The sequence below is a fragment of the Limanda limanda genome, chromosome 11 (genome assembly GCF_963576545.1).
Source record: "Limanda limanda chromosome 11, fLimLim1.1, whole genome shotgun sequence".
Lineage (NCBI taxonomy): Eukaryota > Metazoa > Chordata > Actinopteri > Pleuronectiformes > Pleuronectidae > Limanda > Limanda limanda.
Genome location: NC_083646.1, coordinates 11,923,135 through 11,941,536, shown reverse-complemented (window position 1 = coordinate 11,941,536; position 18,402 = coordinate 11,923,135). Strand labels below are relative to the sequence as shown.

The 18,402-nt window shown below is 41.9% G+C and overlaps 1 protein-coding gene across 1 annotated transcript; it reads right to left on the bottom strand.

Annotated features, from left to right (window-relative positions):
• Window positions 1-293: 293 nt before the first annotated feature.
• LOC133014767 (carbonic anhydrase 14-like) lies at window positions 294-11,175 on the bottom strand. The gene is made up of 13 exons (XM_061082033.1): window positions 11,100-11,175; window positions 10,810-10,833; window positions 7,358-7,537; window positions 6,951-7,096; window positions 5,891-5,986; window positions 5,723-5,789; window positions 4,834-4,991; window positions 4,096-4,222; window positions 3,183-3,206; window positions 2,761-2,845; window positions 2,574-2,615; window positions 1,158-1,211; window positions 294-405 (listed from the first exon to the last, which is right to left on the bottom strand). Exons 1-13 carry the CDS (start codon window positions 11,167-11,169, stop codon window positions 294-296), a joined length of 1,185 nt encoding a protein of 394 aa, XP_060938016.1. The 5' UTR covers window positions 11,170-11,175.
• Between the last annotated feature and the right edge of the window lie 7,227 nt (window positions 11,176-18,402).

The window sequence follows — 18,402 nt, the reverse complement described above, 5'->3', positions numbered from 1 at the left end:
GACATATTTACACTGAGTCTTGTGCAAACTGAAGAAATGTCTGATACCATAACTCCCAACATCTCTGAATTTGGGTGGAAATAATAATACTTGCACCATTTAAGCAGGTGATTTGTCCTGTGTTCACTTTACATCCTTCCCTCGTTGTTTGTAAAATGTTTTTTCCTGCTGAGCTGTGGTGATGAGAATAGTTTGCTGTCTGTCCCCTGGGATCAGCGATGGCTTCACCGTCGAGAGGAGAGATGAGTGTTTGAGCGTCTGATCGAGGCCTGAAGTGGAATGTGTGCGGTCAGCTAGGGCTCAGTCTGAAGAGACGGCGAGGGCTCTTCTGTCTTTCTTGCCCCAGACGTCGAGTTCAGAGCCACGTCTTGTTTTTTCTCATTTGCTTTCTCTGGCTCCTTCGCCCTGAAATTTCAAATGAAACGGTCATTTTTTCTGAGTCATGCCATGTGATGCAAAGCTGGCCCGACAGTAGACTTATTAGTGCTGGAGTAGTTTGTTATGGTATTCGACTGAGAAACTGAGAACATTATAAAATATCAACTGCTGGTGCACGATAAGACAATTAAAAGCAAGAAAGGGTTTTAGAACTCAGAGAATAAGATAACATATGTGATAAATTACACATGATGACCTGGTAGAAAACAACTATGTAACTTTTACTGAACAACAGCGCCCTCCGCAGGGAAATGTCAATGTCAGTGTAACATCATGCTAATTTTGAAGTTGCTGTTTTAAGGTTTAAAAAGTAGACGTTGCTTAGTGTTGCTTTAATTTTGTTCAAATATTATAGTGAGTCAGGTTAGAATAAACCTGAGAGGATCACACTGGATCAATCAATACAAAAGACTGTGGACTAAAGCCTCTGAAGCACCAGGAATAAAAACTGAGGATAAAAGGACAAAAGGATTAATAACAATTGTTGATGGTTAAAAGTTAAAAACACACGAAATACTGTGAGGTAATAAGTCAGTTAATCTATCTAAAGAGATTTTCCAGAGCCTGCGGAATTTCTTTAGACTCTAATTCTCTAACAGGGGTGTTGGGGTCTAACCTAAGAGGATGAGACACTGTAAATGGATGGTTAAAGCTGAGAGATGTGTTTAGGACTCAAAGTTAAAGTTTTAGGGTCAGAGGTCATAATTCTGAAAGGTGACCTTGGCGTGGGAGCAGGCCGGTTACTGGGCAGGACGTCCCAGCTAGAGGTAGAGCTGTCAGAAAATCAAAAGACAGAGTCACGTGACCAAAACAGAGAGAAAATCCAAGAGTTCAAATTTCAAAGTGACAATGTGCAACAACTTCAAAACTCCAGTCCCTCCCCCTCGTCCACTGTCCTTGGATAGAGGGATCGGAAATGACGGTTTTATAGTAATTGCACTTGGCTGATTGACATTATGAAAGCCAGTGGTTCCCAAAGTGAGAGGTAAGGGCCCCAGGAAGGCTCCACGAAAAGGTTTCAGGGGACGTCCAGAGAAATGAACGAGGTTCTAATGTGACTGTAATCACTGAAGAAAACAGTTGTGATCAGAGGTTTGATTCTCTCCGTCATAAATCAACTCTATACAACAACATATCCAATAATTATAATCTGATTCATGTTCTTAGGAGGAATTAGTCAGACTTTGAACTGAATTGAGTACGGGGACTTTGGGAACCCTTGGTCAAAGCAGTGGAAAAGGATTAATAACTTACTGTTTGGACACGGGGGCAAACGCACCACAAAGACTTTCATTGGTATGTGGTGAGTAGTTGTGAGAGAAAGTAGTTACAGAATATTTTGAAACAGCCATGACATTGCAGCAAAGGTAAGAAGATTAGATTATTCTTAGCGCTTATCTTTTAACTTTTGAGTTGAAATCTTACATCAGGATTTCACATTTTGAGACATTTTCATGACCCCAACAAACACAGTTTCAAAGCCAATAGCTGGGATGTTATCCTGACTGCTGAGATGATGTTTGAATAACTTTCCTTGGTGAGTTATTACAAAATAAAAGTGTGTATCGGTCGGATCAGACTTAGCTTTAAGTTAATTGATGTTTCAATGCCTTGCAATAGCTTAGACTAAGATCGAAAATAAATATTAGAACTATACAGATATTTATTAAATGGACTATAAGACAGTATAGTGCGGTCGGGAGCAGAGGTAAGTTAAGCATTTAACTGTTTACTAATTTGAGGGTTTTTTTCTAAGTGACTATAATTTGTCTTATTTATTTTTCTACACATATTATCTATATGGAAAAACGCGAAAAAAAATTTTGATGAAAAAAAAACAATATCTGTAGCAATTTTTATGTTACTTATCGACATACACACCATTAACAATATATCAGCCAGGTTTGTATCAGTTGGACTCACCAAAATGTCTCAAATGTCCCTGTAGAGCATTACGGTAAAATACAATAGTATTTCTTTGCAGTTATGTATCTTTATTCTAAATTTGTGCATTATTAGTTTATTAAAGCATTGATCCAAGATCTGCGCATAAGAATATCTGTCAAGCACAAAAAAAAGCAGCAGAGTCAGTGCATGCTGAGCGTTTCTGTGAGTACTGAGGTCAAGTAGGCCACCTGTTTACCACGACTGTTTCATGGTGGAGGAGAGTAAAAAATCTGCCGAGAGACGGGAGAAAGAGGATGAGAAGAGACGGGAGCTTTCCACTGGGACATTTCCCACAGCCGACCAGCGGAGAGTGTCTGCTGCAGCCACTGGTGGAGGAGAGGTGGAATGGAAGCAGGGCCACCGATCGTTTCTTACCGTATTGTCTTCACTATGAAGCGAACGATAACAGCCAGACCCACACAGCCGCACATCACCCCGATCACTATGGCTGTGACTTCACCTGCGCAGGACAACACAAGGAAGCAAGAGAGCTTCAAACACAGCATGGAATCATAGCAATTAGAGAAGTGACACGATAATCAATAGGGCTGGAGAACATGGCCGAATTACATCTAGATAAATACTTTAATATCGGTCAATATTGAGAACTATTCAGATGATGTCACATTATTATCTATTTTCTTTTTTCTGTCTAAGCATTGTATCAATGTAATTTGGACCTGGCTGTTGATAAAAAAATTATATCATGATAATTATTGATACGTTTTTTTCCCACAGCCCTTGTTAACACCAGTGAGACATTTTGATTTTAGCCGGAGAGCATGATGTGGTCTTACCGGGGGACAGCTCCTTCCCGGATTCTACAACAGAGAAGACACAGACCAAATCATTTTAAAATCACAGTGGATGTTTATTTTTCTCACAGTGATTTGCCAGTTCGGCTGATTGAAGTCTGTTTGTGTGTGGTCGGCCTCCCTGCCTGTGACGGCCATGCTGACATCACAGGCCTTCCACTTCAGTCGCTCACCACAATGTCCACTTCACACAGATTCTTTCCCCTTTGTTTTTGTCTGCCACTCTCTCTCCCTCGTTCACCTCTTTGTCTCTCTTTCCTCTCCCCCGTTATAACAATGCCGTCAGTGTTTCGTTTTCGACAATCCTTTTCTCTAATCAGCTGGCAAACAAACACTGCACCCCCTCTTTCTCTTTTCCAACTCTTCCCTCTTTTCCAACTATTCCTCTCTCTCTCTCTCTCTCTCTCTCTCTCTCTCTCTCTCTCTCTCTCTCTCTCTCTCTCTCTCTCTGACGCCTTCCCAAGGCTCTCTCAGACAAAGTCACCGGTAATCCTTACTATTTCCCACATGCTTTCTCCACATTCCATGTTTCACTCTCTGCGTGGATTGTGCTAATTGCTAGCTTTGCTCTGCATGGCCACCCTCCGTCTAATTGTTGTGGTTGGCATTGTAAGCAGCAGGCCGCCTGCACAATCTACCAGTGTGGAAATGCCTTCGCGGGGGGGGGGGGGGGGGGGGGACACTAGAGTTTGGCAGATTGGCTTTGACCTTTTGCAGCTCCACATTTGTGCAATTGGAAGGGATAAACTCCAGGAACATACTAATTATAAACTACACTAATCAGCTTGTAGAAAATGCAGAGAGTGCTTATCTCTCATGGCAGCTGTCAACTTGGAAGAGTTGGTGTGTCATTTTTTTTCTCATGTCATGAATATCTGTGTATCTGTTGCCTGACCTGCAGAGAAGGAGGCGAAGACGACCCTGTGGTTGAGCAGCTGCGTCGTGCGGTAGTTGTCCTGCAGCAGCATCCTGTCGGGATCTTTGGCTTTACTGGAATAAAGTATCGTCTCCATCTTCAGCAGCTGGAGTGAATGGAGGAAAAGAGATGGAGGGAACAGTTATCGTCCAGATGCATTAAAATGGTGAAGTAAAAGTATTTGTTTGAATAGTTGTTAGCAACAATAACAATCAAGGACGAACATTGAATGGCAGTAAAGAGCAAGGTTAGCTAGATGTGTTACTGCTGCTATGGCTACAGGTACCAGGCTTTTGCAGCCTTATCGACCTGTAACATGCATCCTGATGGCAGCATGTTCAAGTGGCGGGTGAGTGGGGGGGTGATGTCATGTATTATTGACGTTGCGATGTGAGTAAAAGGCCATAGAATGGACTTCAGAGAACTTGGTCCTGGAAGACCTGGTGTTTTGGCAGCAGTTATGGTTATGTGAGTAGGTTTTGTCCGGTTTGTAACAGAGAGCATGTTAAAAGAAATGTTTATGTGTATAGCCCATATTTTCTAATATTCATCTCTGACAATCTTATCAATCAATCAAAAATCAATTCAAATGTTTTCATCTCAATTTGGCTTTAACAAGATCCACTAGGACTGAACATGTCATCAGTGGCCTTAATAAAAGGTGATTGTTGAGTTGATACAAGTAGGGTCTGTACACTTCAGGGGTCTCGGCCTCACCTGTGCTTTAGAGATCTGAACCCTCTCGTGAAACAGCGACCAGATCACGCTCTGATAGCAGGGCGGCGTAGTGAGGGAGCCATTGTAGCGGTAGTAGCGTTTCAGATCCTTCGGGAGCAGGGACTGGACGTCAAAGGCTGGGATGGAAGCTTTCTGGTCTGACAGGGAACAGAAGGAGGAGAAAGAAGAGTAAGTGGGATATTTTGGCCTCAAACTAGAAGGTTTTGTTCCCCCCCACATTTTGTATTGCAATGCTTAACAAGGCTTTTAATAGGTTCGCCAGGGAATGATTCCTGGATGTTGATGAAAAAAACTGGCATATATGGGGAACTAATATGTATGAGTGTGGGCAATATGGTGTGGATCCAAATAAAAGCCTGGATCTATTAGATAAGGGGGGGGTGGGCTTTTTTTTGGCGCGGATTCTGACAAAGAAACAAATCCGGAAATTTCATGTTCTTTAACATTGCGAGATAGGGCCTTTGGCGAAGGCCGACTAGGTGCTATTGGAGCCAAATATCATCACATCCAGGAGGAAAACCAACTCTATCTCTGTTGTTTTTATTTCTCTATAATTGTGTCATCAGTATATTCAATTTCAATTGCAACATGCTTTGTTTTATGCCCTCATCCAAAACGCAAAATATTTGATGTAGGATTATTTTAAAAGCCATTTAGTTGTCGTCTTTTCTGACACATTGTCGTCACTATATCTGCTAAATAAATTGTGACTGGAGAACCCATTTACATCTGATTCAATCTATCAAAAAAAAGAAAGACATACTAAAACACTGTAGAGACATGTTAAGCCAAACAAAAACATGTAGTTTCATAGATTGTATGTTTCCTTTTTATCCTTTTTATGCATTTTCATATTTCCTGTTGTTACCTGCATGTCTGATGCGACTCAGGTAGTTGAGGATGTTGTTGAACGCGTCATTTGTCTCCTCACCTGTCTGGACGAACAAAACTTAGCCTTGAAAGTGTCTTAAATTTCTCAAAAATAATGACTTAATTTATCATTTAATTTTTTTCCTCATTTGTAATTTTTTATTACCACAATGAGAATTCCTAAAACCGCCAGGCCATCCCTCTGTGTCATGGCGGCAGACATGTTGGGGTAGAGCTCCGAGTTGTAGTGAACCACGTGAAGCTGGAGAGAGGACGAGCACAGTTAGTTGAGCGACTGTGAAGAAAAGGAGACAAGGGAGTGAGAGAGAGACTCGACCTCCCGACAGATGAGGGTTTAAAAAAGAGAGGAAAAGCAGAAGGAAAGAGTGAGAGAGGAAAAGGCTGCTTGCCAACTCGTTTTTTCTTTTGAGAGGACGACTGAAGAAAAATAAAGAACGATGAGGAAAGACTGATGTGAACGAGAAAGCACTTAATTGTCTCGTTATGTAATATACCGCTCATTGTATTGCTTGTTTGTATCTATCATTTCATCATTTGTTGTTACATCCGTTCACGCCTGTTTCCCTCCATCCATTCACCCCTGAGGAAACCACAGTGTTGTCGTTCCTGACCAATGACAAATGGACAGAAACTGAAGACGGGGGAACTGTCCCTCCTTCATACACTCTCTCCATCTTGTCCACTTCCATAAAAGGTTATTCAATTAACAATCTGAATCATTCTTGACTCATTAGAGCTTTAACAGACGAATGATTATGAATCATCTGCAGCCAGCGACAGTCAGAGGCCGGAGGCATTGTGTTTAACACGTCTCCAGAATGCCTTGAGAGAATTTCTCTAAATTTGGTACAAACGCTCACTAATTTGATTCTGGTGGTCAAATGTCAAAGGTCATGGTGATCTTGAGTTCTTGTGATATATCAGGAACAGCCATTGAGAATTCTGTTACATGTGTTGACTGAAACTGTAATGGTGGGCAGAGGCATACAAGCCCAGTGCGATAAGTCTATAAGAATTCCTCCACAGTTCCCACAGGGTTTGCTTCCCTTAACGATCATTTGTCATTTGTCTTTCCTCTGAGCTCAAACACATTTGCTGTGTTCAAGACTTGACCTTGACTGTTCTTCATTCCTTGTGACTCAGATTGACGTTTTCTTTGTCTGACGTCTGTTGGACTCGGTGCACGTGGCTGCATTCACAAGTACCTCTGCCTCTGCACTCAGTCCGTTGATGGTGTGTTCACTGCCCCCGTGGCTCGGGCCGCCGCTGCCCCAGTGGAGGTGAAGCTGTACGGCTGTGAAGAGCCAGGGCAGCCCCCCCAGTCCCATCCACTCTGGCAGCTCAATCACAGCTGGAGAAAGAGGAATTAAATAAAACGGATGACTTCTTCTAAGCTTTAAAAAAAACACGAGGAAAGCACATTGTTCTTAAGAGTTGTTATGGTTATAGATATTTATCTTAATTATAACGGATCTCCTGAACGTATCAATGGGCAATAAATAGTGCGCTGCCGGCTTGTGTTTGAGGAAGGTGCAGTATAATCAGATGGACCATAAAGCTGCTGGGGAAACCTGGCAGAGCGTGTGAGCTGGAGACCAGCTGCTATAGTTACCTGTGTGTCCATTGTTGGACAGAGTGAAGGGCATGTTGCCGTGCTGACTGTAGCCCAGTGGGGTCAGAGGGATCAAACTGGGGTCATATTTAGTCCGGGTGGTAACCACATCCACGGGGGATTGAGATGTACCACCGCAGTCCGGGAAATACTCGGACCACTCGGACTGACCCACCAAACCTTTGACGGGGAGAATAGACAGAGAGAGAATGATGTCACCCAATTACACAGCTTGCTGCGTCCAAGTCCTGCAGAGAAAAGCAGCTCCATTGATCAGACTCTAATTGTGTGGGGCAATTATCCCTCCATGTTCTCTTTAGGTTCACATTATCGTGGACTTGAATTGTACAATGAAAATAATAAACACTCATAATGCATAATTATCCAGCATAACATTGACAAAAGAATAGTATGAATTCTATGTTTAGATGTTTCTAAAGGATACAGTTATTCCTGAAACAGCAACTTCACAATATTTATTTATAGATTTTCCACTAAATGGTAATTGCATTGCCAGTAAGCAATATATACAATTTTGTATATAAACACTCAGGGGAGCATCACTAAACATACAGTACTGGATAGATCTTTGCTTGATCCTCCCACAGCTGAATTCTGTTGTTGTACCGAAAGAACCTGGATCAACTAAATGACTGAAATTTAAATCAAACTTAAATCTAAGTGACGTGTGCCACACTCAAAAAGAAACTCACACAGTTATGAGCTGTTATCAGAGTAATGTCTTCTACTGCAATATATTAAAACCCTAACAATCTACAAGCCTCATTAGACCAAGAATAACATTAAGCAAAAAAAAGCTGTTCAGCCATAACAACACATCCAGAATCAACAGAGGTTAAGCACAAATAAATTTAGCGATAATCTATTTTTCTCTGAATTTGCCTGAGAACTGATAATGAGAACCGTCCTCTCTATGAATAGACTTATTATTCTTGAATGAGATGTCTCTTTCTTCATGTTACTGAATTTGCTTTTTATTTACATATTAATACAATTTTAAATTACAAATTGATTTATACAGTACCGCAGAGTCTAGGATTTACAACTGAAATTGGCTGTATAAATAAACAAATTCTCTTATTAATGGCAGGTTCAAAATACAAAATAAATGTAATTGTTTTTTCTTAGTCATAACACAAAGTGACCATGACTTCAAAGTGCAATTTTAAATCGTTCTCAGATAAAGAACGTCACATGGAGAAATGTAAATTGAGTTTGATGCACAGAATTCAGCATTTGGAAATATTAAACCAAACTGGTTTTCAAATAATAATAATTATAATGTCAGAAATGTAAAGGTATTATGGTAGTAGCAAGTACAAAACATAAATTGATAGCTGACAACATGCAACTAGGAATTTTCCACATTAATTAATTAAACACGCTAGTATACATTCTTTCAAATATTGTATATTAGTACTTAATTCATCCTCGTACTAATATTGTATATTAGTACTTAATTCATCCTCGTACAACAGATAAACATAAAGAACTGTAAGCGAGAGAGGACACTGTGACTGAGGCCTGGATACACAGAGTAAAAAACAGAGAGTGGTCTTTTCAATTCCATAATAAAAGATAGTTAGAAAAAAGGAGTTTGAATGAAAAAGTGAGTGACACGTGAGTGAAAGAATGTGAATTTAAAATGCAAAGGAATGCTTTAGAAAACTGGCACAAAAGGAAACGTCGTCCGTATAAATGAGTTTCAAATGATATATTGTACGGTTGCAGGTTTTGCAAATGTTAAAGTTGTTAAGAACAAATGTGTTTATGCAAAAGTTGAAGAAAATGAAATGAATGTCGTCAAATATGGGGAACATGGATTCATGTTTGTTAGCGATAGATCGTAGCTGCAACCGTTTTCTAAACCCAATGTCATCTACTTGAATACAGTAAAGTAGTATAGTAGTCTTCCCCTTTATGACTCACACACAAACAATACGCGGAGGGATCTCTTTGTTGGTGATGTAAACACATACCACCTCTCCTCTCCCTGTGCCTGAAACCCCCATTTTGCACTTCTAATCTGTTCTCTGAACCCCCCCACCTCTTCTCGCCACTCTCCAGAGCAAAGCCCCACACCATGATACGACTTCAAAAGTCGAGTCCCGCAGCTCTGCTATTGGTCGTCATGGAGGTCTCCATGGTAACCGGAGGCCGAAAATTCTGACCCGATGCGCCTGCCCTAGCTCCCCTAGCATGCTACCCCTGTGCAGAATACAGCCAGGAACAAAGACGCACACATATTCACTCACATTCAGAGCATAATGATGGAACGCCACACAGACTCTCCCTCCATTACTTGCCATTCTGCTGTGTCGCGTGACAAAATTTTGTGCACCCCCAAACGGACTTTCCACCTCAGCTAGCAGCTCATTGACGGCCACGTCCTGGATTGATGTGTAACACAACATCCCTCACATACACACCCTGACTGCAAGCACTGTATGGACTGAGCATGGATTCAAGTCGCTTTTACTTAAACAAATGTTGACAATAGCCAAATTAACAACATCTAAATTCAAGAAACGTATCACACAACATGCAGGCTGCCAATGTGACACAGCACCACACAGAACACATGCAGCTGTATCTATTATAACAACGCTTAAACAGACGATGTATAGACACAAGTGGCCTCCAGACACGGCCCCAGAAGTTTGCTGTGCGTCCTGTATGCACTGTACATTGGTGTAGGGCTCCTGAATACACGCAGAGTGTGAGTGTGTGTGCCCCCATTCATTCACACAGTGTCATTGTCCAAGGCAAAGGCAGCCAGTGTGCTTCCACAGAACAATAAACACATAGGTTTTTGTGCGCTGCAACAATACAGGCCACGATTCGGTATGCCCCTGCCTCATCCCGTCCCATCTCCCTCTCTCTGCCCATCAAGCTCTCCTCTCCCGCCTGCTTCATCCCTGCGTGCACCTGCCTCCCTCGGCCCCTGCAGCCTCTAGCTAAGCCCTCCTTCTGCCTTCTCCCTCCATGTGTCCCTCTAACCCTTCATCATCTCGGTTTGACTGCTGTGCTCATGCCAGCTTGGTGAACTGTAACTAATACAGAGGGTAGGGGAGGAGAAGGAGTGGGTGATACGAGGGGGAAATGGACAAATCCTATTTATGTTGCATTCACTTTTGAGACAGCTATGTTGTTAGAGATATGGTTTTAACTTGTCAGGGTGAAAACACTGTGGATTGTTATTAACACGATCAAGTCACACGAAATCTTCAGCAGCTGCTCATACATTAAAAAATAGATCACAGGACTATTTCTCAAATATTTATACTTATTACCTATTTATTACAAAAGTTTGCCCCAGGTCAGAAAATATATAATCACATCTTTTACTTTCTACATTTTGTTTCTATCTATCTACAACATATGATGCTGCTTTATATTTGTTCTATAAATTAACTTAAAGTTGAACTCACCAGTGTAGGTCCAGGTAATTTCCTCTGAAAAAGAATAAAAGAGAAAAAACTCCTAAAACTTCTTTCAGCCAGTTTTTCTATTCCTCTGGTTCACAACAGCAAGTATTTTATATTTCACCTAACTGAATAAGCTGTTTACTCAGCCGTACAGTATGTGTCAAATCTGATTATGTCTGGACTTTACTACTCCGCGGCTATACGACAGCTCTCACACTGAAAGTCTGAAACAAGCTACCACACTAATATCAAACCAAACATGATGCTGATTATTATGTTAATGAAAACCTTACCAGCAGCAGGGGCAGCTGTCCACTGGGAACACACCAGCATTAGAAAGATAAATAGACCCAAAGAGTCCATGTTAGTCCTCCTTGTCCACTCACAGAAATGAATAAAAGAGGACAGCGAGAGATGAGGAGCAAGTGAGAGAGACAGAGAGAGAGAGAGAGAGAGAGAGAGAGAGAGAGAGAGAGAGAGAGAGAGAGAGAGAGAGAGAGAGAGAGAGAGAGAGAGAGAGAGAGAGAGAGAGAGAGAGAGAGAGAGAGAGAGAGAGAGAGAGAGAGAGAGAGAGAGAGAGAGAGAGAGAGAGAGAGAGAGAGAGAGAGAGAGAGAGAGAGAGAGAGAGAGAGAGAGAGAGAGAGAAGGTGGGGAGGGGGGTTAACTGGGACCAGTGATCCCACCTGCCACAGCTCTGGGTAGCAGCCACATTGTGGATCTTGCTGAATCAACGCTGGCACCAGAGCCCGAGACAAACAGAGGGAGAGAGAGAAGGAAAAAGGGGAGAGACAAGGTGACAGACAGACCAGCGAGTGAGAGTTAATTCAAAGTTAGTTACCACAGAAAAAAAGGTGATACAACGGAGGGTGAGAGGAACACAAACCAGAGAAAAGGAGCTTACGGCACAGGAACAACAGGGTGCCAAAAAGAGGGCGAGAAATAAAGGAGAAGGAGAGAAAAGGCCTTGTGATGCAGAGGTGCTCAGACCACGACAGACGAGGGATCGGAATGTGTGAATTTGACTGACTTGATAAACAAGTGTTGCATTAGAGGTGCCACCATCAACTTTTTTCAAATATAAATAAAGCTTCCATTTATTTTCTTTATAAGTAGAATTAATTGTTTTGCCTAGAATATACATGTTTTGATCAAACTAGGTGAAATTTAAGGAGCTGAAACTAGAGAATATAATGACACAATAAATGGTTATCAAAATATTACTGATAAAAAATTCTGCTCATCAGTTAATTTAAATAATGGCCTCATTGTTGCAGTGCTATGTGTGTGTAAAAGTAGTGTGTGTGATGTGTGTTAGTTTTGTCAGGATTAAATACACAATAATCGTGTTGTGCATTATATATGCAGTAGTTTGATTTTATTCAGATGTTTATTTTTCATTTGGGGAGTTGAGAGATTTCTTTCACAGAGGTCATAATGAAAAAGAGAAGCACAGATATGGATAAAAACATTAATACAAGCTGTGGTTTCTGTTTCCTTGTGTTGCACAGACTGACTCATTTTCACACTGTTTTTTCCAATGTAATCGTGTTAGAAAACTGGATCTGCTGCCTGGAGGCCTCCAGTGGAAACTAGGATACTTTTGCCCGCAAACACCAAATTCAGGTTCCTGAAAATTATTTCTTGGTCCTGAACACAGAGGCTGTGATGTTGAGGAATCAAAAACACAGAGCACACAGCCGATCAGAAACCTGGATAATGTCAGAATGATTGATGAATACAGGGATATAAATAACCAGGTGTCTAATGTACCTTAAGATCAAAACCAGGATATTATTGTATGTATGTAAACACACTCACTATTGTGTCTTACTACAGCACTTGAATACTTAAATGATAAAAAAAAGGCCAGTTGTTATTTTCATCATTAACTGTCTTTGTAACCAACAGTGAACCAAGGGCCGCAGTGAAATGCAGCGCAGCCTTCTCAACAGGAGTGTTGTATCTGTGTGTGTTAAGATTACCCAACCCTGCATCATTCACTGGAGAGAAAAGTAGTCAATTATATCTTTCTATTTTAGATCACATGTAACCTGTGTCTCTATTTAGAAAAGGTTACACAATCAGGACACAGTGTTCATAAACTTTAGGGACTTGTTCTGTTATGAACACAAGGGGGAGCCCTCTCCACGTGACATGATGGTTTTCTTCCTTATGGGGATAATTGTATCTTTAATCTCCCTAACAGATTATATTTGCGATCCAGGAACAGCACCATAGACAGAAAGTAACAGAATTATGGTTATTTGATAAGTCAAAACCAGCACCTAAAAATAAAATAGTATATGGCCACGTGAGTCCATCAAAATGGGAAAAATTATATTTAAAGCCCTGCTGCTAGCATGAGCTAAGTAGATTAAACATGTATCTTTTAAAACACAACTTGTAGCTTCTTCTTTGTTGGTTTATTGGCGAGTGGCCCCCAACATCAACATGCATTACCACCAGCTATGTTGTGTTTTCAGGGTGGAGTTGCCTTAATTAATTTAAAGACAATCACAGTTCTTTGATGTTCTTACATCACATTGTGGAGACATGGATAAACTTACAACATGACAATAAAACTGCAACGGTTACATCATATACTGCATCATATACTGCACAGCCCCCCACAGATAGATAGATAGATAGATAGATAGATAGATAGATAGATAGATAGATAGATAGATAGATAGATAGATAGATAGATAGATAGATAGATAGATAGATAGATAGATAGATAGATAGATAGATAGATAGATAGATAGATAGATAGATAGATAGATAGATAGATAGATAAATAAATAGAGAGAGGAACAGAGGGAGGGAGGGAGGGGGGGATGGATGGATGGTTACATAGATAGATAGATAGATAGATAGATAGATAGATAGATAGATAGATAGATAGATAGATAGATAGATAGATAGATAGATAGATAGATAGATAGATAGATAGATAGATAGATAGATAGATAGATAGGGGGGGTGGTTTGGATGGATCCATCGAGAGAGAGAAAGTATTGGATGGTGACAGAGAGATGGATGGAGGGATAGAGAGGGATAGAGAGAGAAAGAGAGAGAGATGAATAAATGGATGAATATATAGAGAGAGAGAGATGGATGGAGAGAGAGAGGGGGGGTAGATAGATAGACAGATAGATAGATAGATAGATAGATAGATAGATAGATAGATAGATAGATAGATAGATAGATAGATAGATAGATAGATGGATGGATAGATAGATAGATAGATAGATAGATAGATAGATAGATAGATAGATAGATAGATAGATAGATAGATAGATAGATAGATAGATAGATAGATAGATAGATACCAGTAATATGATTATTGAATATTCATTGTATTCATCATATAACATTGATTTTGTATTGGTTCCTATTCCCTAGATTATAATTTCCCAGCTGTAATCTGACGGTTTAGGATTATTTCAATCTTCAACATGTGACTTCACCAGTTTGTCTGGACATTGTTTATCAGTTACATTATTGTGACCCTTATCCTCCATGACTGAGATACACACTACACTTTGTCATGTTGTAGATGATTATTCGTGTCATTGGCGGTGAACGGTTCTATCGTGAGCTCCATGTCTGTGTGTCTGTTCTCCTGTGACTCTGCTGCTCCATCTTCTCACATTGTGTTCCGGCTCCGCGCAAACGTGAAGCCTTTCAGCCAAATTATGCAACAGCAGCCGCCACCTCCGGCTCCCGATTGGTCCTTCAGCGGTCTGAGAGGGGCGGGATTTAGAGCATTCTCCCCACGTTATTGGCTGGGCCTTCTCGGGGGCGTGCCGGTGGGTTTCATTCACAAATCTCCGAGCGGAGCGTTTCTCCAACTGGTGAAGAACCTTCTGAAATGTGAGCAGACCTCTGGTGCAGCCAGGGAGGTGCAGTCTGATCACATGGTCATGTTGGTGTTTACAACTCGGTCATGGACATTTATTGTAAACTAGTATAAACATATATTATCCCACAGCTGCAGAGGCACAGCTCACATCCTTTAAAGGGATAGTTCACCCAAAAAATGAAAACTCACTCATTACCTACTGCCCACTAGGTCAACGGAGGGGTGGGTGAAGTGTTGGAGTCCAAACAACAGGGTCGCAGCCAAATCAAGCTGCAGTTACTGCTCCTACAACTAGGAGGAGAATGACAGATGACATTGGGGTAAAAAACATGACGTAAATTAAACCGTTTCCAGTCAATTTTTAATGTTGGGGCTTACTAACAACACAGGAGTAATAAGAGGATATTTCTGTATCATTATTTATTTTTTTCAAATTGAAGAAGTCGTTGCCAAGTTATTTCATTTCTATTACATTCGGCTGCAAACACTGTTTACCCCTGAAACTACTAACGTTTTTTGTGTAGTAGATAATAAGTGAATCTAAATTTTTGGGTGAACTATCTCTTTAATAGGATCTGAGAGGAGTCTGTTGTGAAAGCGCTGTTCACCAAAACAGAATCTGTTTGCTTGACAGAAAGAGAGATAATGGATCATAAAATGTGCGGAGCTATGTCATCACTTTGTGCTCGGCTGCTTCAAACTAGGATAATCATGCTCCTTAACAACCATACTAATTCATTATTAGGATATTTAAGGTGTATTCGTCCTGTCTGTCACGTCCTGAAGCTGAAACGTTTGCAACCATACAGGAATTCGTCTTGTTTTCTAAAGTCAAATTTATCTAACTGAAAGATGACAGTTTAAGAGGGAGGGGGACGCAGGCAGAGAGACAGACAGGCAGTCAGGCAGGTAGACAGGTCCAGTGCAACAAGGACAGCAGCAGTGTGCGATTGTTTCCCAACTGTCCGGTTTCCAGGTGAAACGTGATCCAACGTGCCTCGGCCTCTGCAAAAAGAGGGGGAGACGGTTTAGTCTCTCTTTAGGCCTCGGTCTTCCCTCAGGCAGATCACATTTCTGTTTCAGTGTCTGGCTCTCACCACACCTGCTCTGTGCATTTGGCCTTAAAGAAACTCCTGCGTGGGTTCACCACCCGAAGGCCTGCATGCCTTCACAATGAGCACAGAGTAACGTCTCGTCATTACAGGTTGCTTATGAATGTGATATTCAACATGACTTAAAGAGCTGCCACTGAGCTCTCGGCACGACCGTCATCCGCTGCTCTTGTCATCTGAGGACACAAGCTCCACAAGGTCCACTATCAACAAATCATCTACACTGTGTTGTAACTTCACAAGCAACACAAGTGATTCTCTTAGCGTGACTCAATGTTTGCCCCGAGTGACCCAACTGAGGAAGGGTGTATTTGGTCATATGGGGAACTAATTTGACGCATGACACCTTAACCCACTTCAATGTCAAACGCACACCATACCCATAGGCTTAAGCTTAACATGGTTACTGCTATTGAATTCTCAAGCATGTCAACACAAGGGATGGGGACGGGAAGAGAATGTAGAAAAAAACACCACAGAAACCAGGTGGGGGGAAGGGACCCAGGGGGATGGGTGATGGAAATGATGGGGGTGGTCTCCAGCCTCCGTGAACTCAGAGGAGGTTCACTGGGTTCATGTGGTTCATTGGAATGCTAGGCTGGAAAGCTTTTTTCTTTTGACCTGGTGCTGGTATACACAAACAACAACCTTGGGTTTAAGGTTAACCTTTGTATTGTTCGGACACTATGGGATGGTTTGCTCACCTGGTGCTAAGGTTACCAAGGGATTGTGCATGGTTACAATGTTAAAAGAAAGGTATTGTTGTTTTCCACTTGTTTCTGTTGCCCCTTTAGGACTTGGAATAGCATAAACACTGACCTTGTCCGGTCCAGTAGACCTCATGGAGCCCAAAGCCTGGTCCTACTGAGGCCAAAACTAATTTCTGAGATTCTGGTTGAGGTCAGTGGTAGATCTTGATTTTGTAACTGTCAATTTGAGGAAAAGGGTTGGGCTGGGCTGTCCACAATGAATAGAAGTCAATACAAAGTCCTATGGATAGCTGTGTGCGTGTGTCTGTGTGTGTGTGCCTGTGTTGAGGAGAGGGTCATTGGGTTCGTTCGTATGTTGTATGTATAGCGGGGGATGGGAAGCAGCCCCTTCCTCGGTGCAACATGCAAGGCGCTTAGAGGAGGCATCCCCCCACTCACTCCTCACGCTTGAACCTGGTATTTCCCATCTAAAAATACCAGTAAAGCCAGCATTATAACTGACCAGCAGTTAAAGTCTTATGAGGAGAGAAAATACCAATACATCTGGTGATCTGTGTGTGTGTGTTGGTGTGTGTTTGTGTGTGTGGTCCTTAGGCTGATGAACTCCTCTATACGTTTCAAGCGAGGGTCATTGAGTTCACTCTAGCAAGGTAAAGCTCAGGGAGGGGGTTGTTGCTCCACAGCCATAAATCCGTGGATCTGGAAAGTAACTTTTTGCATTACGGTCATATCTCTATCTCTTTTGATGTATTACTGACTTTAATTTATCAATAGAGGCACAATGAAATCAAAATTCTATTAAAAAAAGTGAAATCTTTTTCTTTTCTGGTTTTGCAATGTGTACAACGTGAACACATTTCTCATCAACCTAAGGAATATTTAGGATGATTGTGAGACGAAATATGTGTGTGGCTAAGCCTGATAAACTGGTTTGTGTGACTCATGTGTTTAGTCCCTCGCAAGACAACTTGAGAAAATACAAAATAATGCAAATCTCCTAATACAAAACTACCAAAACTTTACAATAATACATTTAGACGAACAGTTATAAGATCCAATGTATGCTGGCCGATACATGCAGGTTCAAAGAATAATCTTAGAATAACAAGTTGTCGTTTTCAGGTATTCCTACATAACCTCAGCCATTCAAATGTGATGTTTCCGCTCCTGCTCCTGCCATGGTTATTAGGAATCGTCTATCACGCCATGAAGCTATTGGATCATCTGTTGATCACACATTTAGTTTATAGCCGAGCTGAAGAAATGAGCAGGGAACCAGGGAAAGAGCACACAAGCACTTTCTGATCCTCACATTCGAGCACCATCCTCATTGAGATTTTCCTTCTTGCTCGTTACTTTTCATCACATCAGTGTAATCGCAGAAGGACCTGCGTAAGGTTTTATTATTGATGCGGGCGCGTTCACGACGTGTAGTAGTTTATTATGAGTGTGGTGGGCGGGGTCGTCTTCACATCGGGACGCACAGAGAAGCAGATAAATCGAGCATCTCTGGTGTGAATCGCGTGCATGTGGCCCCGGCTCCGCGCTCCGTGCACACCGGCGACACATGAACGCGCAGCACCGTGAGTGCCCGGGCCAGCGTCCAATCAGAGGCGAGCAAAGCGATCACTGGCTGGAAGCGTCGGCCAATGGCGTGCGCCGCTGCCAGGCCGGGAGCCAATGGGATGCCAGGCCGTGGGCACGTGAATCTGAGCACATGTTGTGGCTCGTAAAGCGGAGAGAGAAAGAGAGAGAGAAGGAGAGAGAGAAGGAGAGAGAGGAGTCACACAGAGGAGCCGCCGGGTGGAGAGCGGATGCTGGGAGAGCTCACGAGGATGATCCGGTTCGGACCGAGCACTGACGGACCAGAGGACGGACACACACGCTTTGTTTAGGTGGCAGCTGCTGG

Bases quoted from the DNA above. Each gene is read 5' to 3' on its own strand.
- LOC133014767 (XM_061082033.1), bottom strand. From the start codon at position 11,169: ATGGACTCTTTGGGTCTATTTATCTTTCTAATGCTGGTGTGTTCCCAG. The intron at 5,790-5,890 runs GTAATAAAAAAT...TTGTTCGTCCAG, and splicing joins TTTTAGGAATTCTCATTGTG to ACAGGTGAGGAGACAAATGA. The intron at 2,616-2,760 runs GTAAGAAACGAT...GTCTCTCGGCAG, and splicing joins TTCATAGTGAAGACAATACG to ATTTTTTACTCTCCTCCACC.